The sequence below is a fragment of the Castor canadensis genome, chromosome 15 (assembly GCF_047511655.1).
Source record: "Castor canadensis chromosome 15, mCasCan1.hap1v2, whole genome shotgun sequence".
Classification (NCBI taxonomy): Eukaryota; Metazoa; Chordata; class Mammalia; order Rodentia; family Castoridae; genus Castor; species Castor canadensis.
The window spans coordinates 17,286,961-17,314,567 of NC_133400.1; the positions used below are offsets into that span (position 1 = coordinate 17,286,961).

At 39.7% G+C, this 27,607-nt stretch overlaps 1 protein-coding gene across 3 annotated transcripts in view; it reads right to left on the minus strand.

Annotated features, from left to right (window-relative positions):
* The window catches only part of Tango6 (transport and golgi organization 6 homolog), a 174,502-nt gene that overhangs the window by 101,388 nt on the left and 45,507 nt on the right, over positions 1-27,607 (minus strand). For all 3 annotated transcript variants that reach the window (XM_074055760.1, XM_074055759.1, XM_020175326.2), the window contains 4 exons: positions 26,162-26,353; positions 16,768-16,902; positions 6,244-6,759; positions 2,839-2,896 (listed from right to left, as the gene is read on the minus strand). In XM_074055760.1, coding sequence (XP_073911861.1) covers positions 2,839-2,896; positions 6,244-6,759; positions 16,768-16,902; positions 26,162-26,353 — 901 coding nt within the window. The remainder of the gene's footprint in view (positions 1-2,838; positions 2,897-6,243; positions 6,760-16,767; positions 16,903-26,161; positions 26,354-27,607) is intronic.

Here is a 27,607-nt window from a genome sequence, read left to right on the forward strand (position 1 = left end):
TTTTGAGCTAGGGTCTCACAAACTATTTGCCCAGGCTGGCTTCGAACCATGATCCTCCTGATCTCTGCCTTCTGAGTAGCTAGGATTACAGGCATGAGCCACTGGCACCCAACCCCCCATTCTTAATAACTTATATTAGTATGATTAATTGTCACAAATAATGAACAAGCACTGATACTTTATTTTATCTATAACTAATTCTGATTTCCTTAGTTTTCCCTAATATCCTTTTTCTATTTCAGGACTCTATGTAACACCTTACATTTATTTAGTCGTCATATTTCCTTATGTGCTGACATTCTTAGTCTTCTCTGCTATTACTAATTTTACTTGGTAAAATTTTATCAGGATATCATTCACATATGATACAATTTATCTATTCAAAGTATACAGTTCAGTGGTTCCTTGCATACTCGAGTTGTACAACTATCACCACAAACAATTTTAGAATGTATTCATTACCCCCAAAAGAAATCCCATACCCTTTAACTATCACCCCTTATCCATGTCCCCCTTCCTCCCAGTCCTAAGCAACTACTAATATACTTTCTGTCTCTATAAATTGTCCATTCTGGGCATTTCATATAAATGAATTCATACGATATGTAGTACTTACAAGCAGCTACTTCAGTTAATATGATGTTTTCAAAGTTTATCCATGTTATAGCAGGAATCAGTAATTTTCACAGCACAAAATTCCTTTATATGACTATACCACAGTCTGTTTATTAATTTGTCAACTGATGGACATCTGGGTCATTTCTACCTTTTGTTGATTGTGAATAATGCTGCTATCCTGGCTGCTGGTGACTCACGCCTGTAATCCTAGCTACTCAGGAGGCAGAGATCAGGAGGATTGAGGTTCAAATCCAGGGTAAACAGTTTTCAAGATCCTATCTCAAAAATACCCAATACAAAATAGGGCTAGCCAGTGGCTCAAGTGTTTGAGCACCTGCCTAGCAAGTGTGAGGTCCTGAGTTCAAACTCCAGAATTGCCCCCCAAAAAAATAATAATGCTGCCACTATGATCATTAACATAGAAGTTTTTGTGGGTACATATGTTTTCATTTTTCTTGGGTATATACCTAGGTATGGAATTACTGAGTCGTCTATCTTTATATTTTTAAGTAACTGCCAGATTATTTTCCAAAGTAAATATAGAGTCCCACTAAGTCCCCCTGCCCTTTTTTTTTTTTTTGATGGGACTGGGGTTTGAACATTAAGCATCACACTTACAAAACAGGCACCCTACTATTTGAGCCACAAGTCCAGTCCATTTTACTCTGGTTATTTTGGAGATGGGAGTCTCTCAAGCTATTTGCATGGGGTGGCTGCAAACCATGATCCTCCTGATCTCAGCTTCCCAAGTAGCTAGGATTATAGACATGAGCCAATGGTGCCCAGCCAGTCCCCTTTTAACAGACAATGAATTGAAGCCCAGAGAGATTAAGTCATTTGCCAAAGTCCACATGGCTGAGAAGGAGAGGTATGGGGGTACACCCCAGTGGTATTCCTCCAGAGTTCCTTGACAATTACACCACACTGATGGCTCCAAGGGAAACTGAGTTCACCTTAACTCTCTTGTCATGTCTGCTTCTCACTCTTTGGGAAGGCTGCCTAATTTTCTAAACCCCCTTCTAGATTTGGAATGTGCACATTAATGAAGATCTGGAGAACAATGAGAGTACCAAGACAGAAATAAAATGATTACAAAAATTTTTTTGATAAAGGAATATTAAAAACCCTGAGACTGAGCTGAGATTGAGGCTGGGGTATGGCTCAGTGGCACAGCACTTGGCTGGCATGTGCAAGGCAATGAATTTAACCCCCAGGGTCTCCCCCCACACAAAACAAAAGTAAAAACAAAAACAAGGTCAGATCCTGGTGGCTTCTGCCTATAATCTGAGCTACTTGGGAGGCTGACATCAGGAGAATTATGATTCGAGAGACCATCCTGGGTGAGACCCTATCTCGTTTGTGAATTTTTTTTTTCTTTTTTTTGGTGGTAGGGGGTTTGAACTCAAGGCTTCACACTTGCTACGCAGGCACTCTACCACTTGAGCTATACCTCCAGCTGGGCATGGTGGCACGCATCTGTCATTCAAAGCTATGCAGGAGGTGGAGATTGGAAGAATCATGATTCCAGATCAGCCCAGACAAAAAAGTGTGCAAGACACCATCTAAACAGAACAATGCTGGCCATGGTGGTGTGTGCCTGCTATCCCAGCAACAGCAGGAAACGTAAAATAGGAGGGTTGTGGGCCAGGTCAGCCTGGACAAAAAATGACACCCTATATCCAAAATAATCAGAGCAAAAAGAGATGGAGGTGTGGCTCAAGTGATAAGAGTGCCTACCTAGCAAGCATGAAGCCCTATGTTCAAACCTCAGGACAAAAAAAAACAAAAAACAAAAAAAAAACTCAGTACTGCCAAAACAAAAAACCAAAAACCATAAAACCCAAAAATCCCCCACAAAGATTCTGAGTTTCTTTTGCTTATAGGGCAAAGGTGCATATTAAAAGTACCATAAAAGATCACATGCAAGCCATTCTTTACCTCTTTGAATTAGAGGAAAAGGGATTTAATCCATAGAACGATTAAGACAAGATAAGTAAAAATTTCCTCATCAATATCAGACACTGAAACTCTACAGAGACTGCGAGGGAATCCTCCAGGAATATTATTATTATAACGTACAGTGCCCTTGTAGGACACTGGAAGATGTATTAAAGGACCAGCAGCATTTTATGTCTATGTGACTTTAGAAATTTTGTGCAAACAAATGTGATGTAATCTTTGGTCCACAGATTCAAAGTCCTTTAACAAGGATTAACTTACCCTGAATTGCAGACAGATATACAAAAGTGTCTTCATGCTCCAAGTTCTCCAAGAATATCTGGAACCATAAAACACAGAATGATATGATTCAAAAAGAGCATGAAAGATTTGGGACCCCTTCATCTGTGCTAGGGGCGTGGCTCCAGTGGTAGAGTTGCTTGCCTAGCAAGCGCAAGGCCCTGCATTCAAACACCAATATAGCCAAAAAAAAAAGGTGGTGGTAGGGGACCCAGGAGCAGTGGCTCACACCTGTAATCCCACATAGGGAGGTGAAGAAAGGAGGATCCCAGGTAGAGGCCAGACAGGCAAAAAGTTAGTGAGACCCTATGAGAAAAATAACTAAAGCAAAAGGGGCTAGGGGTGTGTGTCAAGTAGTAGAGTGCTTGCCTAGCAATTGCAAGGCCTTGAGTTCAAACCCCAGTACTGCTATTAAAAAAAAAAAACAACAACCAAAAAATCCCCTCCAAAAAAAACAGTACATTGTCTTAACTACTCTTAACTAGGTCTTAAATCTTCTGAGAAAAAAATGGTACATATGTTTGATCTCTCACTGTTACAAGAGTTTAAAAGGGGAGTGATTAGGGAGCTACTTCTTGAAGTAGTCAGGTATATACCAGCAATAGTCATAGGAGACAACGTCTGGAAGAACAATCATCAACATTCTTCTATGACCCTATGGTGAACAACAGTCTCACCTATGACCTGACAGACCACAGGCTGTGACACACGAGAGGCAAGGTGTGGGGTTTTGTGCAATTGATGGCACATTTGCTGCAATTTGATCCTGTTCTCTTGCACTGACAAAGCAAATGGAATTGCAAGTGAATCAGACATTATTATTGAGAAAACTTTGAATCCATTCAAAATCCTAGAAATGTAGCCCTTCAACTGACATTAGTAACAAATTACTGCCAGTACATTTCATAATTCAGGAACTCACCATAGTGTCATCTACAGTAGGTATGACTTATTTATTTATTTATTGGGGATTCTGGGGCTTGAATTCAGGGCCTATACCTTGGGCCACTCCACCAGTCCCTTTTTTTTGTGTGTGATGGGTTTTTTTGAGATAGGGTCTTGCAGACTATTTGCCCGGGCTGGCTTCGAACCATGATCCTCCTGATCTCTGCTTCCTGAGTAGCTAGGATTACAGGCATGAGCCACTGGCACCCGGCTGATATGGCTTATTTAGAAGATATTATGGTAGCATATTAGGTTTAGGCCCTAACACAAGAACCAGGGAAAGATAGCGAATAGTTTCTCCTACTTGATGTCTAAGGGAAGACAAGGGTGTTCACTCTATATCCAGTACCATGTCCTTTGCTGGCACAGCAATTTTTTTTATATATATTAACTTGATATTGCTAGTCTCTACATCTTAGGTATGTTAGAGAGACTAGGCCTAAGATTAGGCCAGTTGGGAAGACAGTCAGGTTGGGTGATGTGGTGATCATTCATGGAGTAGGGGAAACTCAATCCAAGGTTGTGGCCATGGGAATAAAGAATAAGAGATATATTTGAAAGACTTCTTAGAAACAAAGAATGGACAGTACTTGGTAGCCAATTATGTATAGCAGATGAAGGCTAAATGAATGAAGTTGAAGAAAATTCCAAAGATGTTCATAGCATTCACCAGTTCAACTGATATATCAAGGAATATTGTTTTGTTTGTTTCATTTTTTGGTGGCACTAGGGTTTGAACTCAGGGCCTCACACTAGCTAGGCAGGTGCTCTTACCACCTGAGCCATTCCACCAGCCTAAGGAATATTCTTAATGATTACTCAAAGATAGGTTTTCAGCAATATTTCAATGACAGAAAATCCTTGGCATATTTCTGTGCCTTGGTTTTTCTCATCTGTAAAATGGGGATAATGCTAATATTACAGTGTCTGTAAGGCATATGGCCTGGCTTGACACACATCGGTTTTGTTGTACAATTGGTTCTAATACTTTAGTATTAGATTTTTTTTCTTTTTTCTTTTTTTTTTTTTTTTTGTGGTACTGGGGCTTGAATGCAGGGCCTTACGCTTGCTAGGCTTGCTAAGCAGGTGCTATTCTGCTTGAGCCACTCTACAAGCCTACTAATGATGTTTTCAATCAGAATTATAATTCTTAGTCTAATAGCTAAGCCATACAGAATAAATCATCATCATCACCAAGGTCCAGAAAGTTTAGGTGAATTGCCCAAGAAGCTGATCTGGAGTTTGATTCCAGACCGTCATTTTTAGACCCTTGCTCTTAATCTGTAATCCATACTGAGGTCTGTACAATTTCCATAAAAGGGAAAAGATCCCCACTAAGCATTATCTATTCTGCCATATAAATCTAGAATTTAAAGAACAGTTTTTTCACTGGGCATTGGTGGCTCATGTCTGTAATTCTAGCTACTTGGGAGGCTGAGACTGGAAGGATTGCAATTGAAGGTCAGTCTGGGAAAATAGTTTGTGAGACCCCATTTCCAAAATAACCAGAGCAAAATGAACTGAAGGTGTGGCTCAAGCGGTAAAGCACCTGTTTTGCAAGCATGAAGCCCTGAGTTCAAACCCCAGTTCCACCAAAAAACAAAAGAAATCCCAGCTTTTTCACTGTGATGGAAGAAAGAGAGTGAAGAGACCCAGTCCTGCCCAACATTCCTCTAAAAGGAGCCCAGAGGACCAGGAGCTAGAGAGAAGGTTATTTCAAGAAGAATTAACTTAGAAGGTAACACACATGCACAGGAAATCAATGCGAGGCAACTCCCTGTATAGCTATCCTTATCTCAACTAGCAAAAACCCTTGGTCCTTCCTATTATTGCTTATACTCTCTTCGACAAAATTAGAGATAAGGGCAAAATAGTTTCTGCTGGGTAACAAGGGGGTGGGGGGGAGAGGGAGGGGGCAGGGGGGTAAGGAAAGGTGTGGGGGAAGGGGGGAGAAATGACCCAAACATTGTGTGCACATATGAATAAAATAAAAATAAAAATAAATAAAATAAAATAAATAAATAAAAGGAGCCCAGAAAGACAGGTGGCTTAACTAAGAGGGTACCTTTCCAATTCTGGAAATTTGCCCAGGCTGGCTACCCTCTTTCTTTCATATGCTCAGACTCCACCAGTTTGTTAAGGCCATTCTAAGATCTATCTACCTCCCCCAAGAAGATTACAAATCTTTTTTTTTTTCCTGTCTGCAGTATTTCTTGCATATAAGCATTTTGGCCCTCTGTTCATGTTCAACTGAGGAGCCCTGAGTGGTTTCTAAGTCTTTCCTGTGTCTAAATCTTGCTTGGTTACATTTATAAGTTCCTGGAGGATAATCTAGGATAGTCCTTGACACATAGTCAATGCTTCAAAACTATCTGAGTTGGACGCATGTTCCTGGACCACTGCCTGCTCTGTGCCCTTGTCTTTATAGTGTGTTCTACTCACCTGGAGAAGTTTCTCTTGCTTCTCAAGAGCTTTTGCTTCTCTTTGCTCTATCCAGTGGGAAAGAGTCCGAAGGGCAGCAGCCCGAGTTGGAATTTGAGGATCATACACTGACAAAAGAACCTCTTGGAGTTGTTCTGTGGTTACACTTCCAGATTTCTGGTTTGTAGTAATGCTGGGCTCACTGACCCTCTTAGGAATGGATGGAGTGTTAGACTCCTGGCCTGTTTGGGAGGATTTCTCATGGCTTTGCTGTTGCTCGAGGTGGCTCCTCGGTACCTCCATGAGTGTGTCATGACTGGTTTGCTGCTGCTCTTCTATTTTCTCTTCTGGGTCTTTTCTGTGAAGGGTACTTTGGGCAGCCACACTGACAGCCTCGGTGGCAAAGGCTCCATGGGTGGAGATGGTAATGCGCAGATCAGCTGCAAGCTCCTGGATGACAGGGTCAGGGTATGTGCTGGACACCTTCTCCAACAGCGGCAGTAACTGCTTCAAGACTGTGAAGTCACTTGACTTCAACTACAAAACAAAATAAAAATGCCAGGCTGAAGTTAATGTAGCAAATGTAAAAAGACCCAGCAAGAATCCCATTTTGTTTTCAGTGTAGCCAGCACTATCACCTGGATTAAAATTCAGTAACTATTTTTGAATAAGCACATCTAACATTTATTGACCACTTGCCACCTACTTTTCTAAGTTAACAAACACACTGTTCACATCCTAAGACACAGATTCTACTAGTTCCTACATTTTAAACAGAGAAACTGAGGCATAGAACAGTTAAGGAACATGACCAAGCTAACAAACTGGGTGACAGTAAGGTTTGAATTCAAGAAGTGAGACTCCAGAACCCACTGTCTTACCCATTACTTTAAATTGTCTCAATGGGATGAACTGAACTGTTCTTAATTATATGACCTAAAGCAGAAAGTCAGCTGAGCATTGGTGGCTCACACCTGTAATCCCAGCTACTCAGGAGGCAGAGATCCAGAGGATCGAGGTTCAGTGGGAGCCTAAGCAAATAGTTCATGAAACTATCTTGAAAATACCCAACACAAAAAAGAGCTGGTGGAATGGCTCAAGTGATAGAGGTCCTTGTAAGTATGAGGTCCTGAGTTCAAACCACAATACTGGCAAAGAAAAAAAATAATAAAAGTTAATACAGCAAATCAGTATATGAGGGCACCACAGGCTTGAAGGGATCAGACTGATAACTGGTGAAAATTATAAAAGATTTTTTTTTAGGCCAGGCATGGGGGCTCATGCCTATAATCCCAGCTACTTGGGAGTTAGAGATCAGCAGTATTATAGTTCAAGGCCAGTCTGTACAAAAAACTAGCAAGACCCTCCCCCCATCTCAACAAACAAGCTCAGCTTGGTAGCATTTTGCCTGTAGTTCCAGCTGTGTATATGGGAGGCACAGTGGTAGTAGGATAGTGGTCTGAGGACGACCACTGCAAAAAGTGAGAGATCCTATCTGAAAAATAACTAAAGTGAGAAAGGGCCAGGAGTATGGCTCAAATGAAAAGTTCATGCCTAACAATCACAAGGCCCTGAATTCAAACCCTACTAACAAGAAAAATAAATTTTTTTTTTTAAATGGCTTGGGACATGCCATAGGAAGAGACAAAGTAAGTACTCAGCCCAACTGCAGCCATCTTTGGGGCATAAGAGCTACAGGTTTAAGTAGACAAGGAACTGGGAACAGGGAACAAAGGTATGCATAAACAGTTCCAGTCACAGGTGTAGCCTAGTTGGTCATTATCTCAGTCCTAGAAGAGTTCTGGACAAGTTATCGCTATCATCACTTGAGGGGAGCAATCTGGTTTCCATGAAACAACTGCTCCTGATCCAGGGTGCTGCCTCATCATTACAGGTAGTTGTTCTCATTTGGAGGGGCAGTCTGTCCTGCAAGGCTCCTCTGTTCCTTCTTATCTCCTGGCTGGCTCACCACGTATGGCTCATGTAGTCTCTGATCAGAAGATTCACACATTCTTGATGTCTGGCATAGAAAAATCCAGGCAAGACATGTGGATGTAGTAAGGGAGGTAACAGAGTTTATTAAAGGTAACAGAAAAGCATTCCAAAAATCAATTCTGGCCTCACCTGGCCAGGGGGGCCAAGTGGAAGGAAAGCTAGAAAGCAGAGAGAGAGAGAAAGAGAGAGAGCAGAAAAAAAAGATTTTTTTCTATTAATGCCATATGCCTAAGAAAGGTGCATGTACAGCCAACAGGAAGTAACAAATGGTGATAATCCTTTTCTGTTTAAAAATACTGGAGGAATTATCATATAAGGCTACACAAAATCCTGAAAGTTGAAAACCTCAGGGGTCTTCAATCCTTAATCACTCATTTACTCTGTATCTAACCAACAATTGGTAAACCAAGTAAACATTTCCACAGGACCCATATAATGTTCTCATTTTACACTATTAGCGGCTAGAATTTTTTTTTTGAACTCAGGGCTTTGCACTCACAAATAGAAGGTGCTCTACTACTTGAGCCACACCTCCAGTACATTTTGCTTAGTTATATTTGAGATGGGGGTCTTCCAAACTATTTATCCAGGCTGGCCTTGAACCTTGACCTCCTAATCTCAGCCTTCCAAATAGCTAGGATCACGGCCATGACCCACTGGCACTCAGCTCCAGAATTGCTACTGTTCACTTATCCTACCACTGTCCTAAAAGTAAATGAGAATTTGAGGTGTATGTCAGGGTTTAGTCTGTGAAATACTATTACTATTCACTACCCTCAGATTTCTTTGCTTACCCAATTGGAAACCCAAGAAAATCTCCAAGACAGAATTTCTAGCTCCACAACATATGTTAGTCTATCTTTATGTGGGAAACAAGTAACCATTCTGATGCTACTATATCTTAAGGGGAGAAGAGTAGGCATGTCTAAATGTTATCTAAGAAAAGCATTAATTTTTTCCAGAATTGATATGTAACTGGACAAGACACTTAAGAATAATTTTGCTAGTGTTATCATTACGATAAACCTCATTCAGTGCCTTTTCAATATCTCAGATTTTTTTTTAAAGAATTTGAAATAGGAATACCTACTTGTTATCTACAGCTTCTTATCTGTTCCTATTGTATACAATAATTTCTAATTTTTTTTTAAAGACAGATCAATGGGCCAGGCACTGGTGGCTCACACCTGTAATCCTAGCTCCTCAAGAAGATAATGGTTCAAAGCTAACCAGGCAAATAGTTCTCGAGACCCGATCTTGAAAAACCCATCACAAAAAAAGGGATGGCATAGTAGCTCAAGGTATAGGCCCTGAGTTAAAACCGCAAAAAAAAAAAAAGATCAATGGAACAGAATAGAGAGCACAGAGAAAGATTCATATGCATATAGCCAACGAATGTTTGACAAAGAATAACAGACAAATACAATGGAAAAAAGATGGTCTTTTCAATAATGGTGCTGGGACAACTGGATGCCCACATTGAAAAAAAAAAGCTGTGGCTCATGCCTGTAATCCTAGGTACTTGCGAGGCTGAGATCAGTTAGGATCACATTTCAAGGCAAGTTCTGACAAATGCTTCATGAAACCCCCATCTTTAAAATAACCACAGCAAGGGAGGGGGTGGGGGTCAGAGGGGAGAAATGGCCCAAACAATGTATGCACATATGAATAAATGAATAAAGAAAAAAAATAAATAAAATAACCATAACAGAAAAGATTGGAGGTATGGCTCAAGCAATAGAGCACCTGCTTTGAAGCCTGAGTTCAAACCCTAGCTCCCTGAAAACAACAACAAAAAACCACCTAGACACAGACCTTATACCTTTCCAAATATTAATTCAAAACGGTTACAGACCTAAATGTAAAATGCAAAATTATAAAAGTCCTCCATGGTGACATAGTAATAAATCTAGATAACCTAGGGTATGGGCAATAACTTTTTAAATATGACACCAAAGGCACAATCTATAAGAAATAATTGATAAGCTAGACTCTGTTAAAATAAAAAAATTTCAGCTCTGCAAATAACAGTGTCAAAAAATGAGAAATAAGCCACAGTATGGGAGGAAACATTTGCCAAAGACACATCTGAAAAAGGACTATTAAGATACAGCAAGGAGCCAGGCACTGGTAGCTCACGCCTATAATCTAAGTTACTTAGGAGGCAGTGATCAGGACGATTGTGGTTCAAAGCCAACCTGGGTAAATAGTTTGAGCGACCCTATCTCGAAAAAACAGATTACAAAAAAAGGGCTGGTGGAGTGGCTCAAGTGATAAGAGCACCTGCCTAGCAAGCAGGAGGCCCTGAGTTCAAATCCCAGTTGCAGCCAAAAAACCCCACAAGGATGTAGGCATTTCAGGCAACAGGGAATTCACTTTAGCTAACACTCTGGCATTTTTTTTTTTAAACCATATAATCCACCAACTACAATCCTTGGTATTTGCCCAAACAAACTGAAAACTGGACATGGATGTTTATGGCAGCTCTACAGATATTATCAAGAAGTTGCTTCATAGGGTGAACAGATAAATAAACTGCAGTATCTTCAGACAACAGAATACTATTCAACACTAAAAAGAAATGAGTTATCAAGCCATGAAAATACATGGACTATCCTTAAATGCATACTGCTAAATGAAAGAACCCAATCTAAAAAGACAGCATTCAAACTTTATGCCATTTAGAAAAGGAAAAACTATGGAGAAAGTAAAAAGATCAGTGGTTCCCAGGAAAGCTAGACAGGAAAGAGAGATGGGCTGGCAGAGCAGAGGATTTTAGGAGTAGTGAAATACTCTGTATGATACCATAATGGTGGATACATGCCATTACACACTGTCAAAACTCACAGAATTGGGCTGAGAGTGTTGCTCAATGGCTATGTTTGCCAAGCATGCGTGTGAGGCCCTAAGTTTGATCCCTAGCATTGCAAAACCAACAACAATAATAATAAATCCCTTCTCTTGTTTTCAACCTTCTTAGTCATTGTGGAACTCATCTTACTTAACTTACTATTCTAATCACCATGGACAGGCAGATAGATTCTGAATCAAATAGTTTATAAGGAAGTTAAAGTTATACACTCTTTCTTCTCCATAAGCCTACAGATTTCCCACTATGAGAATGATCAGGGAAATCTAAGACTACAGGTGCCAACTATTTGTTCATAGATATTTGAAATTTTTTGGCAGTACTAGGATTTGAACTCAGCTCCTTGCTTGCTGTGCATGCGCTCTACCACTTGAGTTATTCCACCAGTCCAAGATTGAAAATTTTTTGAGGTACAAAGTACTATTATTCACTTAATTAGTAGAGAAGAAAATGGAATTATGGAGTAGCTGTTATTTTCTCTCTTCTTTTTTTTTTCTGATACTGGGGTTTGAACTCAGGCCCTTGTACTTGCTTGGCAGGTGCTCTTCCACTTGAGCCACTCCTCCAGCCCACGAAGTAGTTATTTTTCAAGGGTCACTGAAGGCCACTATCAAAAATGAGAATTCAGATGAGTATGGCGGTACACGGCTATAATCCCAGCACTCTGGGGGCTGAGGCAGGAGGATCATGAGTTTAGGCCTACCTAAGATACACACTAAGACCCTGTCTTAAAAACAAAACAAACAAACAAACAAAAAAAAACACTGGGTGCTGGTGGTTCACACCTGTAATCCTAGTTACTTAGAAGGCAAAATCAGGAAGATCCAAAGCCAGCCCCAAACAAATAGTTTGAAAGACCCTATCTTGAAAATACCCAACACAAAAAAGGGTTAGTAGAGTGGCTCAAGCAGTAGAACATCTGCCTAGCAAGCATGAGGCCCTAAGTTTAAATCCCAGTACCACCAAAAAATTCCCACAAAACAAAAAGCTGGGTGCTGATGGCTCATGCCTATAATCCTAGCTATGTGCATGGTAGTTAATGAACAATGTAGTGTCCGTGTTTTGTCTTAAGAACAGTAGAGGTCTCAATGAAGTAAATCAATTTTGTCCATATAATAGAAATGTACTAGCTGGGTGCTGGTGGCTCACACCTGTAATCCTAGCTACTCAGGAGGCAGAGATCAGGAGGATCACAGTTCAAAGCCAACCCAGGCAAATAGTTCTTGAGACCCTATCTTGAAAAGACCCATCACATAAAAGGGCTGGTGGAGTGGCTCAAGGTGGACGCCCTGAGTTCAGAACCACAAAAAAAAAAAAAAAAGGTACTTAACGCTCATTAGTTTCACTCTCTAGTCTCAAGTCTAGGATTTATCTAGGGAAAAAAAGCAGTGTAAATTGGTGTAATGTCTAAGGTCACAGGACATAATTAAATGGAAAAATAACAAACTATCATAAAAAGTCACAGACTGGAATATAAATGATTAAATCTTTGCCTAAAAGTCATCCTTCAATGCTGATTCCTGCTAGATATTTGAATACTGGTAGTCTTAGAAGAGTCTGGATTTTTGAGAAAACATGGATCAAATGTGATTCAAAACAGATTAAAAGCTTTCACAGGTGACAACAGGAATCATTTTATAAAAATTATATAAAACCCTGAAAATCTTTAACAATATGTAGGAATGAACACAATGAAAACAATTCCAGAAATGGATGCTTTAACTTAAAAGCAAATAGAATTAGAGGGAGCTAGTCTTTAGCTAACTGAAAGATCATTTTTAAAAAGAGGGAATATTGGGCCTAGAGGTGTAGTTCAGTGGGAAAGCACCAGCTTAGCATGTGTAAGACCCTGGGTTCTACCCCTACATTTAAAATTAAAAAAAAAAAAAAAAATTGTAAAACTGAAGGAATTGTGGTGTTTTCAAGTAAGGGCTTTTTTAGCTAGTTTAATTACTTTACCTAGTATAATTTCTTGAAGGGTGTCCCAACACTTTAGGAAAATTCTGGGAAAAGTTTGGGTTACCAAAGGATGACCTGTGGAAACACTGAGGAGTGTGGGTCTCCCTTGCCCCTAGTGACTCATGCTAACATTCACAACAAACTCATGGGTATACCCACATCTGAATGTTGCTCACTATGAAGAGGACAATGTTTTTATACTTTTCAAAGCTTATGCTCTTCGCTAAACATTAAAAAAAAAAAAACCATGACTCCTTAGTTAGAAATATACCTTTTCTTTTATTCTTCCTGCCATTAATCTAACCACCTAAAACTATTTATTGGTTACCTGCTGTGGCAGGTTTATTAACAATGTCAGAAAGCAGGGTATCTCTGAAATTGGCTGCTTACAGGGCAATGGTAATTAAGAATGACTGAAGTTCTATATAACGGCTTGAAGTAACAAGAATTTTCCCAAGTTGTTCTACAGAATGCCCAACTCTAGCACTAGTGAGAAAGAAAAAGGGCAGCATTTCAGCACAGAAATGGAATCAGCCCATTCACCTTGTTAAACATAAAAGATTTCAGCAGCTTTATCCTCTCTTCCTTTTCCCCATTCAGTAGCAGAACACTTGGTTACCACTATTTCTACCAAAGCATTTGCTATTCCAATCAAAGCATTTGCTATGATTCTGATATATAGGTCAACTACACCTAAAACACAGCCACTGTTCAGGATACCATTTTTACTGAAGAGTATAAGCAACGGCCTCTCATCAAAAAGAAGTGTAAGGTTAATCTAAAAACCCCTGATCCTTTACAGAAGACTTGCACTTTTGGTGTCCCAGCAGTGGATGCCACCCCAACAAAATCTAGATTGAAAGATAAATAGTCCAGTCTTTAACTGGTAGACTCTGCTGCCTCCCTGCAATGACATGGTTTGGTTTTTCCTAAAGAATATCTAGAACCATCTAACTTGCTTTCACGCAGCAATGCTTTAAAGGATCCATGGACTCTACCACATCAGACAAAATTGCTTCCTGAGGGGACAGAGAAGAGTTACCAACATAATACTTTTACTGATGACCAACCCTGAAATTTAGAAAATGAGTTTAGAATTACAGTTGTCTTGTTAGCAGTCTTAAACCTTCACTTTCTCCAAATTAACTCCTCTTCCCAGACAAGATGTTTTAATAATCACCTTAATTACATAAATTAGAAAAGAAAGAAAAATGGTTCAGATGCTGTTAGGTTCTGTTTTATTAGCCAAAAAAAAATGACTCCTAACAGGGGACAGAAAGGCTGGTGGAGTGACTCAAGTGGTAGAGCGCCTGCCTCGAAAGCATGAGGCCCGAGTTTAAACCTCAGTACGGCAAAAAAAAAGAACCTCTACATTCAACTAACAGGGGACAGATAGGACAAGATGTTCTAGACTCTAAGACAAAGACTTTAGCATGACAGTGATCAACTAATACCATAATTCAGAATGACTTTTTACCTAATACAAAGACAAAACCCTGTATTACTATAGAAGCTACTTACAAATAGATGAATCAAACAGAAAAAAAAATTAATAGATCTAGGGCAAAAGAACAAGGGGTGACATGTTTATATTCACTTAGCAAACTGTAAAGTCAGAGGAATCCAGGATATAGTCAGTGACTCAGGATGGCTCACAGAAGGGCAGGAAAGGACAAGGGTTGTACATTTACATTTACTTTAGCCAGGTAGGTAGGTCTCTCTTAGAGTATGCCAATGTTGAAAGCTAGCCCCCAACAGTGGGCTACTAGAAGGGACAATGGAGATTTCTGTGATCTATTTTCTGTTTGGGACATGGTTTGAAAGAAGTAGAAGAAAAAACAAAACAAAACTCTCTCTATGGAAACAAAAACTATTCCAATTAATATTTAACAAGAATAACAAAAATCAATCGGGCCAGTTAAATCCAGTAACAAACTATTCCATCCATGAACCCTTCCTACATAGATCTAATATGGCTCTAGAAACGGAACCAAAAACATCTTTTTTTTTTTTTTTTAAAAACAACAAAGGAAACATAAACTTAGGAGTACTAAGTAAGTCTACTATCAGTGGGCATCACATTAACGACCATTCCAGATAAAATTTCTTTTCTACTTATGGACAGGCCAGAGAAAGGCAAAATCAAGGGCTAAGGGCATGGCTCAAATGGCAGAGTGCCTACCTGGCAAGAGCCAGGCCCTGAGTTCAAATCATAGTACTGCAGGAAAAAAAAAAAAAAAAGGAATCAAATCTGACTTGAATCCTCACACTCAAAAATCTATTCCCAGAGGGTTCTCTACTCATTGCTAAAGGTCATGAGCAGGCTGGTTTCAGGCTAGATTTCATAATACCTGCACTGAGACTGTTCTGCTTTCTTGAAATCTCCTAACCTAAAATGGTCCATAAATACCAGTCACACCTATATGCATGATCTAGTCCCTGCCTATTCTTACCCTTTGCTGGCACTTTACAATTCAGCTACCCAGGCTTCTATCAGTGTCTCAATACACAAACTCTTCTGCTTCTGAGCCCTGATAACTCTTGTTTCTTTTTATCATTTTTTTTTTATGGGACTGGAGTTTGAACTCAGGGCTTCATGCTTGCAAAGCAGGCCCTCTACCACTTAGCCAAACTGCCAGTCCATTTTGCTCTGGTTATGCAGGGTCTGGTGAACTGGTTTGGACTGGCCTCAAACCATGATCCTCCTGATCTCAGCCTCCCAAGAAACTAAGATTACAGGTATGAGCCATCGGTTCTCAGCTCTGTTTCTTTTTGTTTGGTTGGTTGGTTTTGGTGGTACTGGGGTTTGAACTCAGGGCCTCATGCCTACTAGGCAATTGCTCTACCACTTGAGCCACTTCACCAGCCTTCAGCTCTGTTTCTTTAACTGGAAGAGTTTCCTCCATCTGCACTATACACATACTCAAACTCCTATTCATCCTCAAGTCTTAGCTTAAACTTACACTTCCTCACTAGAGACCTTCTCAGCCTAGCTTAGATGTTATGTTTTCTTGGTACCCTCCAACTCTCTTTTGAGGCACTTCATTCAGTTGTAAGTACACTCTTTGCATAGTCATTTAAGTACTGGACTCCCTTAATACTGGACTATAAGCATCCTGAGGACAGAGGCCATGTCTGCCTTGCCCGTTGCTACATTCCTAGTCCCTTAGCTCAGTATCTGGCATGCGACAAGAATGCGACACACATTTTAACGAATAAGTTTTAAAACTATAAACTAAGTAAGTAGAAGACATATGCACTCAAAATCGGCTATAAGCAAGGCTTTAACATGCTACACAATATGGAGTTTGGGCTAAAAAGGAACTATTCAAAATAGATGCAGTCCCAAGCAACCGGGAGGTTACTAAGGATCCTTCACTGACTTCAGCAGTAGAAATAAGGCCTGAGCTTCAGAGAGTGCAGGCCAGAGAATCCAGTATTTACCTCGGATGCAAACACCATGCTAAATATTTCCAAATCAAGCAAAGTAGGAAAGGGCCTTGCCCTCTGACAGTGAAGTCTACTCAGGTAGTAGAGTGGAAGTGGCATAGTTTTCTTGTTCTTTACTTTGAGAGAATTCTTACCAACAGCTCAACTTGCTCATCCTGGTTTTCCTAGGTACAGTATCCATTCTTATTTTTCACAAGGGTATGAAAGGGAAGCAGCAGGTACTTTGCTTTGCTTTTCCCTCCATTCAGGTTTGGCTCATGTCTCAAACTCACCTGAACAGCTCCTCCTAGCATGACAGCCACCAGTCCCATGGACATGCTCAGTGTCTGTGATTCCACAGTGCTCTCTGCCTCATGTGCCAGGCTTGCACATGCTCTCTGCAGTGTTGCTGCTACAAAGTCCACTACCTACCAAAAGAGGGAAATCACAATCAGTGAAGAGTTAAGAAAAAAAGAAGACACATAAAATATTCTCCATACCTCTTATGCCTACACCTCCTCTTCTTCATCAACATCATGAGAGCAAGAACCATTGAGAAGAACTGCTATCGTGCAGCAGCCATGGTGCCATATGGGTTTTCCAGGTTATTTTTATTTGGTTTTTTAAACTGATCAGATTATTATAAAGGATATTTCAAAGGATACAGATGACAGCCAGATGAACAGATGGACAGGACAAAAGACTTAAAAGGTGTGGTGTGGAGTTTCCATGAAGTAGCTACCCTCCTGGAACCGCCAGGTGTTTAGCAACTCAGAAGCTCCCAAGAGTTTCACATGTACAATCTCACTTGGTTCTCCTATCAGCTTTTTGAGGTTGCCACTATTATCCTTATTATGAAATGAAGAATCTGAGACTTGAGCCAGGCATGGTGGCACACACTTGTAATTCCAGCCATCAGGAGACTGAAACTTAAAGCGATTACTTGCTCAAAGCCATAGAGTTAAGGAAGGAAAAAAAGCCTATTTATACTTTCCCAAATACTTTCACATACTAATCCAACTTGTTTTACTTTTTGTGAATTTAAAATGAAAATAATTTATAAATTAACTCAAAATGGATCAGAGACTTCAATGTAAAATGCAAAACTATAAAATTCATAGGAGGTATAGGAGAAAATCTAGATGATTCCGGGTTTGGTGATGACTTTTTAGACACAACCCCAAAGGCACAATCTAGAAAGAAAGATGTGATGAGCTATACTTCATAAAATAGAAACAATTTTACTCTGAGAAAGACACTATCAAAAGGATACAAAGAAAGCCACAGACTGGGAGAAAATATACAGAAAAGACATCTGACAATGGACTACTATTCAAAATATTCAAAGAACTGTTAAAACCCATCAATGAAGAAACAACCAACCTGTTTTACAAATGGGCAAAAGAGCTAACTATATACTTCACCAAGGAAGACATACAGATGGCAAACAGCCATGTGAAAAGATGCTCCACAGTGAATGTCATCAGGGAGAGGCAAAGCCATCAGTGAGATGCCACTGCACACTTACCAGAATGGCCAAAATCCAGAACACTGACTACACCAAACACTAATGAGGATGTGGAGCAACAGGAACTTTCACTCATTGCTAGTGGGAATGCAAACTGATAAAGCCACTTTGGAAGACAGGCAGTTTCTTACAAAAGAAAATAGATTAGCTAGTGTGGTGGCATGTGCCTGTAGTCCTAGCTATTTTGGGAAGTTAAGGCAAGATGAACACTTGAGCCCAGAAGTTTGGGACCAGACTGGGCAACTCAGCAAGACCCCATCTTTCTCCCTTTCCCTTTCTCTCCCCCACCCCCGCCTCCCCACCTCCTCTCCTCTCCTCCCTGTGGTACTGAGGGGTTGAACTTGCTAGGTGGGTGCTCTACTACTTGAGAACCCCATCTCATAAAAAAAATATATTAAGGAGTCTTTACTCCCATTTCTTATACGAAGAACAAGAAATATTTCTCCCTTCCCCTCCCCTACTTCTCCCTGCTTTATCCTATTATACTAAAATAAGTCCTTGTTAAAACTTAATAAAAAATTAACAGATCCAGCATGGTGATGCACACCTGTAATCACAGCACTAGGTTGACTGAGGTAGAAGGATTGTGATTTTGAAGCTAGCCTCAGCTACACAAGACCTTGATGCAACACTACAAAAACAAATCATTTTATTTACTTATTTTACAGTGCTGGGGTTTGAACTCAGGATCTCACACTTGCTAGGCAGGTGTTCTACCACTTGAGCTATGCCCCTGGCCCTAAAAACAGAACCAATTAAATACTCTTACCCCACGAGCCAACCATTGCACTTGGTATTTACCCAAAGGAACTGAAAACTTATGTCCTCAGAAAAACCCACACATGGTTGTTTATGGCAGCTCTAGTCATAATTGCCAAAATGTAGAACTAACAAAGATGTCCTCTGTAAGGTGAGTGGAGAAATAAAGTGGTATGTCAAGACAACGGAGGAATATTTAAAACAATGAGCTATGAAGCCATGAAAAGATATGAGGAAACATAAATGTACATTGTTAGTGAAAGGAGTCCATTTAAAGATGATAGAGTGGCAGGGCATGCTGGCTCACGTTTGTAATCCCAGCTACTTGGGAAGTGGAGATCAGGAAGATCAAGGTTCAAGGTCAGCCTTGGCAGGAAGTTAGGGAGATGCAAAAAGTTAGTGAGACCCCTATCTCAATAAACAAGCTGTGTGTGGTGGTAATTGTAATCCCAGTTACTTAGGAGGCATAGGTAGGAGGATCTCAGTTTGAAGCCTATCTAGAGTTAAAAGACCCTATCTAAAGCAAAAAGGGATGGATGTGTGGCCAAGTGGTAAAGTGCTTGCCTAGCAAGTGCAAGGCTCTGAGTTCAAACCTCAGTACTGCCTAAATAAATAAATGAACAAACAAACAAATACATAAAATGCTACATACTGTATGATTCCAAATATATGACATTTTGGTAAAGACAAAATTTGGAGACCATGGTTGCTAAAGGTTTGGGGAGAGGGATTGCCTAATAGGGCTTTTAGGGCAGTGAAACTATTCTATAGGACACTATAATGGTAGGTAGATGTTATTATACATTTGTTCAAAACCGTAGCCTGTACAATACCCAGAGTGAACCCTAATGTAAATTATGGACTTTGGGTAATAATGATGTGATAATGGAGATTCCTCTGTTGCAACAAAGGGGTCTGGGGATATAGCTCAGCGGTGGGATGCTTGCCAGCACCACAAAAAAGAGAGTAGCAAAGGTATCATTCTAACGGGGGTGGTGATACTGGGGGAAGCTATGCATGTGTAAACAGAAGTGGGCTTATAAGAAACCTCTGTGCCTTCTGCTCAATTTTGTTGTCAACCTAAAACTACTCTAAAAAATAAACTCTAGTGAAAAATGATTTGTTACTCTCTGGCCATCCCAGAGGCTCTCTTCAGGAATTTTCCTCTTCAAGGATTTTTAACCCCACATTTTGACGGTCTAATTCTAGTAAGCAAAGAATGGAGGAGGGGATGTTCAATTTTATCTAGAAACCAGCGTCCTCAAACAATCTGTTCAAATGATCCATTTTTTTTAAGTATCAAATATTTTTACAGGCTCAAGATTGTTCATATTCAAGATCTTCTGTAGCAGTTGGCTAACAACTAATCTTTAAATGGAATTAATTTGGTCAGCATCATTTTAAGTGAGCTTGGCTTAATCACTCTAAGTAGAAACACCTTTCAATAAATGACAGCAGACACACACGCACACACGCACGCATGCATGCACGCACGCACACATGCATATTCAGGATTAATGGCTCAAAAGAGAGATATCATTTTGAAAATGGGAAGGCTGAGATAGGTCATAATAAGCCTCTAAGTACCATGCAAGCTTGCATGTTTAACTCTCTGGACAAATCACATGCTGTGCTAGAATCTTTATTGCAAGCTTAAAGCCATGAGAATGGCCTGTTAACACTTGTCTTCTGGAACAAGGCAGGAAACTGGGGAGATTATTTACTGAAAGGAACATTGCTGGTTACAGCAATTTTCTCTGCCCTCTCCATCCCTAAAGCTTTATTGATACTAGAAATGAAGGACCTGAGAAACTGATTTTTCTAGTATCTGGACCACCTATTTTGCCCCCAATGAGTTTTCTAAAGCACGTCATATCTTGTTCATATTTAGCTTCTATGTCACCACAAGTATTGTTAAATTACTAGACTAGAACTACCTAGCCTTCCAAATTTTTCTAAGTTTCTCTCCATAATACTACATACTAGTACAACCTTATTTTTAAGAAACTTTCTGTGCTTATATGCATATAAACAAAACAAACAAAAATGCTGGGTGTTGTTAACTATGAAGTGATGGCCAGCTGTTATATACTGTCATCTATGAAATATCCTTTCCCCAGACTTCCTTCTTCTAACACCAAAACCCACTTGGATAGCAGCTCCTCCGCCAGCTACCATTTCGTGTGATTTTGGTGGGGCTACCAGCCCCACAGATACATGGGGTTGGGGATGCAGTTCTAGTCCAAGTTGCAGGGAGAAGTAGCTTGCTCCTTTATTTCCTTTCCCTTTCTTTTCAAAAAACCCTGAACAGCTTTATTGAGGTACAGTGGTTTTCTTCTTGACTTCTCTTCATGCATACATTCAGCTTTCCAATTTCTCAGGCTGCTAATCAGCTACTGGTTTCCAGTTTCCAGATTTTGCTGCTCTCTTTTATCTACTATCTCTTCCCTCCTGCCTCTGTGGTTTCTAGAGGGAGCACAACAATGCAAGTTTTCCATACACTGTTTCTAACCAGAAGACCCTACCTTTTCATATCTCGTACTTCCATGTGATGTTTTTACAGTGAGCATGTGTTACTTATACCACACACACACAAAAATTAACATCTGAAAAAGAAATAAACACCACAAAAAACCACTTCTACTCTGCTGATTATAGTAATCCAGTTACAGCAGGGTGCAAAGTGTGGCAGGCTTCTGAAAGGACAGAGAAAAGGGAATCCTGTTCACTCAACTGCATTACTGATCCTGCCACAACTTTGGCTTTGCTCACTCTCTCTGGTATATCCTTCCTCTATGCATCTCAATAGCTCGCTCCTTCCCTTGTTTTCAGGTCTTAGCTCAAAAGTCACTGCCTCAGGTGGGGCACAGAGCTCACATTTGTAATCCCAGCTACTTGGGAGGCAGAGATCAAGATTATGGTTCAAGGGCAGCCCAAACAAAAAGTTATCAAGGCCACATCTCAAAAAAACAAGCCAAGCATAGTGGCACATACATGTCATCTCAGCTGCAGGAGAGGTCCTACTTAGAAAGATAGTGGTCCAAGGCCAGCCCCAGGCAAAAAGCGAGACCTACCTGAAAAATAACTAAAGCAAAAAGGGCAATGGACATGGCTCAAGTGGTAGAGCACCTGCCTAGCAAGCATAAGGATCTGAGCTCAAACCCCAGTACTGCCATAACAAGAGAAAGAGAAAGCTACTGCCTCAGTGTGGCTCTCCGTGACTATGTATTTACCACCGTCCTCTTACCATCCCTCTTCCTTGTTTTATTTTTCTCTCTAGAAATTATTGCTATCTCACACACTACAAGTTTTTGCCTTTTTTTTTTTTTTAACTGGAGTTTGAACTCAGGGACTACATACCTTGAGCCACTCCGCCAGTCCTTTTTTGTGAAGGGTATTTTTTGAGATAGGGTCTCTCAAAATATTTGCCTGGGCTGGTGGAACCACGATCCTCCTGATCTTTGCTTCCTGAGTAGCTAGGATTACAGGCATGAACCACCAGAGTGAGATGCTCCTTTCTTGTAGGCGCTGAGGTTTGAACTCAGGGCCTATCTCTTGCTAAGTGGGTGCTCTCAACCTTTGAGCCACTCCACTGGCCCTTGCTTTCTTGTTTGTTGCTTCTTTCCCTCTGCGTGAATGTCAGCTCCACGAGAGCATAGCTATGTCTCTGCTTTGTTCACTGCAATGTCTTTGGTACCTACAAGAGTAAGTAACACATGGCTAGTCACAACACGTAGTTGTAGAATGAAAGAACTTGGGAGTTCTCTGCCCTCATCAGCACACAGGCTATTGCATGCCTCATTCCTCTCCATGCCATCACACTGATAATGTGACAGCTCCAACACAATCTATTGATTATTTAATCTTTTATCCATCATCGATCTTCCCCATAATATCTTAGCTATTATTCATTTAGCCATACATTCATTTCTAACAGATAGGAGAGTTGTTTTTGATATAGCTACCACAGCATGATTATCCCCCAATAAGAAGTCCTTAACATCTTCTAATACCTGATCCATGAGCGTTGCAAAAACGTCTCACACCACTGGCTTGTTTGAATCAGGATCTAGCTCCTTTTTTAGGACATTTATTTGGATGAAGAAACTGTAGAATTTTCTACATTCTGGATTTGGCTGAATGCTTCCTCATGGCATTACTTAACTCACTCCTCTAATTCTCTGCATTTTCTTGACTGAATTCAGGTTCAAGTTGTTTTTATTTTTTTGGTTACAAATGCTTCTCAAGTGCTACATAATTCCTACTGTATTACCCAAGAAAGAACATAATACCTGCTTGCCCACCTGTGATGATGTTAACATTAGTAAGTCCATGCTGAGACATTTAAGTGCACATAGAAATACCTGCGTCAACACTGAAATGTGCATGAAAAATAAAATGGACAGAGGGATGAAAACATGGATGAATATGTGATAAATCAAATGTGATAAAATATAAAATACTAATGGTAACATCTAGGTAGATAGTGGTAATCACTAGATAATTCTTTCAATAAATAAAGTATTCCCCCATTAATATCCATTAACAAATGTTAAGAAGAATAAAACAGCCAGGCACTGATGGCTCACACCTATAATCCAAGCAATTCCAGAGGCAGAGAACAGGAGGATCACAGTTGGAAGCCAGCCTGATCAAATAGGTTGTAAGACCCTACCTCAAAAATACCCAACACAAGGGCTGAAAGAGTGGCTCAAGTGGCAGAACACCTGCCTGAGTTCAATTCGCAGTACCACCAAAAAAAAAAGTATAATAAATTATAAAGATTCTTTCACATTTGAACATGTTCATAATAATATGTTGCTTTGGTTGTCTGAACTGATACCTTCACTAGGAAGTGCCCCAATGACAGTCCATCTAACTGTTTTGCCAGATATTGATGATTATTATGTAGATCCATTGCTTCATTAGTTTTGCAAAATGTAATGTTCTAGTTCTCTTTTTGAATTTTTTTTTTGCCTGTGACTCTCCTATAAAGAAAAATTTTCTTCATTTGACTATTCAGTTATACTGAAGTCTAGTTACTATAGGAAAGGCAAGACAAATGCTTTGTTCTTTCTCCTGATTTATCAATTTATGGAATAAAGAACAGATACCCTAACAATTTCTGACAATGTCCTATGAGGTTTTCTCACAAATATGTTTATATCACTGATGTGTTTTAACCCAAGGTTGGCATTACTCTCTTTAATTCTGCAATTGTTTTGTCTATTGCAATGGGAGCTCCTTCAAGTTGGCTCCTGAATGCTACTGTCTCATCCCCATTAATTTCAGATTGCTTCCTTGCATTTGGGTACAACAAAGCTGCCTTTGTATCATGTATAACTACTACTCCAGACCTTCATTTCAAAAACCTTTGAGTTCTTTTAAAAGAAAATAGTATTTACAAACTCCAATGTGGCACTAAGGACATTTATTGCTACTGGATTGTCATTGCTTGTTGGTATTGACAGTGGACAACACTAGGAAATACCTGTTCTTTAAAAAGAAATACTGGGCTGGCTGAAGTGGCTCAAGTGATAGATTGCCTGCCTAACAAGCATGAGGTCCTGAGTTGAAACCCCAGTACCAAAAAAAAAAAAAAAAAAAATCATGAGTTCACATTAAGATTTCTAATTAAAATTCAATGTTAGAAGGTTTTTATTCTAGTTATTTGATTTTATAACTTTCTAATGCTAAAAATTTGATTCATAGTGATATCAACTAAATTTCTTACAACTTCTTTATTCATATGTGTGTTTTTCAAATATTATCACTAGCTGTAAGATTACTAAATGCAACTTAGTATTTCCTTGTGGTTCTTTTTGTTCTGATACATTTTAACATCAGCTAAAGGATAATTTAATAGGACAAATAATTTTTGTGCCAGGCTAACGCCATTGTTCCTTAATTAGGAGTGAAGGGAGATAAGTGCAAAAGCTCAAGTCATATCAGTTGCTAAACCATTTCCCCTTCCACCTAGCATCCTGAGACAAAAACATAAGGCCTAGATGAAAAAGCCTTCAGGGAACGGATATAAATACAGGAGAAACAAATCACCCTACCAAGCAACAAGGGGTCAGTGAACTGAAGGAATAAGAGGCCAGGAAAAAAATCATGAACATAATTCTCATTAAACAGGCAAGATAAGTCAGAGCTGACAGGCAGCTGCAAATGCTCTCAGCAGGAGCTACAGCAAATGCTGCTTAGCAACACCCAAAGGCAGATGACAATGAGGACCATACAAAGAGCTGGAGAACCAGATTTAAGCATGACAATCAGACCATCTTACAACTGACTATTCACCAGCCAGCAACAGCTAGTTCTAGTAAAGTGGTAAAATAAGGTGACTGTATTGCCTAGGCTTATCACTTTTACTTCCTATTGGTTAAAAAGGTGTTAAAAAATAATGCCTGAGGCAATAAAATTCAGGTATTGATTGCATAGGTATACTATCCTAAAAGCATTTTTTAAAAACATCTGCAAAACTCACAGGATACTGTGGAGATAGGCTGTTAAGTTAGAGGACCTATAAAGTCAAAGTGAGGACTGAGGTGTGGCTCAAGTAATAGTGTGCCTGCCTAGCGAGAGTTCAAACCCTAGTAGCAGGGGGGGAAAAAAAATCAAAGTGATCTTATTAGCATTTCTTTTCAAATTGTGTTTCTAATCATTCTTAACATTTAATACACATGGAGTTTTATTTATTTTATTTTATTTTATTTACTTATTTATTTATTTTTCAGCAAGGTTTGCACTCAGGGCCTGAACACAGACAAAGCTTTAAAACAACAAAGATGCCCAGGTTCTCATGAAGATATGCTAAATCAAAATCTCTAAAAGGGAGCTAGGTATCAATATTTCAAAAAAGACCCCAGAAAATCAAAATTGAAAACCACTGTGACATAACATATAAATAAAAAACAGTTCTCAAAGTTTTAGGTGCATGAGAGTCACCTCAGGAATTTCTTAAACATGTGGATTCCCAGGACCTATGAAAGTTTCAGAATCAGTAGGTGGCTCATGCCTGTCATCCTAGTTACTCAGGAGGCTGAGACCTCCGAGGTTCTCTCCTGAGGATGGTGGTTCCAGGCAAAAAGTAAGATCCTAGCTCAAAAATACTAAACAACAAAAAAAGGGTTGGTGAAACGGCTCAAGTGGTAGAGCACCTGCTTAGCAACTGTGAAGCCCTGAGTTCAAACTCCTCCAGTACTGTGTCCCCAAAAAAGTTTCAGAAACAGTTGGCCTAGTGTGGACTTACTAATTATCATGTTTAACCAGAATTCCAGGAACCACTAGTGGATATGTCATCGAATCACACTCTGAGCAACATTTGGGAGGGAATGTAAAGAAACCAAAAGAGACAAATAACAGAGGGCTGGATTCAGGCTGTGGCAACCACTGACCTGGGTGATGTTTGTGAAAATCTGCTCAGACATTCTCTCGCACAGAACAGCCAGCAACTGCAAGACCAGCAGCTTTTGCTCTTGGCCTTCCACAAGAAGAGCTTGGTGTTGCTCTAATTCCAAGAGGCTTGTGCTGGAGAAGGGCTTAGGTTTTAAGTCTGCTTCATTTTCCACAGCCAGATGAGTCAACTCCTGGAAGCATGGGTGGGGAAGAAAAAGTCAGTAGAACTAAGGGCTTCGAAAACATATCTAGCAAACTCTGTTCAAAAAAAAACATGTAAGAAAACAGTCTTTGTTGCAGCATTACTTATAATAGCCAAAAAACTGGCCAGGTGTGGTGGTGCACACCTATAATCCCAGCACTTGGGAGGTAGGAGGATTGAGTTCCAGGCCAGTTTGGGCTACATAACAAGACCTGTCTTAAAAAACCAAAAACACAAAACAAAAAGGCAAAAAATCAGAGATAACCTATATGCACAGTAATAAGGGAATAAAAAGTGATGTATTTATTGTATCACAGGAGTTAAAATAAATGAACTGGATCTATTTGGATATTAAAACGGATAAGGATTGCATGCATGGCTCAAGCAGTAGTGTCTATCTAGCAAGTACAAGTCCCTGTGTTCAAACCCCAGTACTGAAAAACATAAAATAAAATAAAAATAAAAAAACATAAATTTTTGGGGGGGGATAGAATATCTTTCTTTTTTTTTTAATTTTTATTTTATTCATATGTGCATACAATGTTTGGGTTATTTCTCCACCCTTCCTCCACCCCCACCCTTACCCCCCCCACTCCCTCCCTCATCCCCCCTTATCTCTAATTTAAAACAAAAATTTTTTTAAAACCCACCATATATCTCAAAGACACTGTTAAATGAAAGATGTAAGTTGGAGAATAGTGTGTACGTAATGATACCATGTAGATAAACTTTTAAGATTTCATAATAATAAAAAGCATACTTATAAGGAACAGGTTTGACAGACTTCTTAGTTTATCAGTATTTTCATGATCTTTATTGCTAGCCTTCCTTGAATTAAGCACTCAAGCCACATAACTTTGCCAGTCCTTTTAGAGTCCATTAGATGCCCTTCTTTTAAGATATTTGGAACTAAACTGGGTGCCAGTGGCTCATGCCTGTAATCCTAGCAATCTGAGAGCCTGAGATTGGGAGGATCATGGTTGGAAACCAGCCCAAGCAAATAGTTCATGAGACCTTCAACTCCAAAATAAACAGAGCAAAACAGACTGGAGGGGAGCAAGCTGTAAAGCACCTGGTTTGTAAGCATGAAGCCCTGATTTTAAACCCTATCCCACCAAAAAAAAAAAAAAAAAGATATTTGGAAGTAAACTACTAATGAATAATCGCTTATTTTGTAAGCTTTCACCTATCCCCCTACTTTGTAAATTTTCTTGGGAAGGAAAAACCTTAAATTCCCTAACAA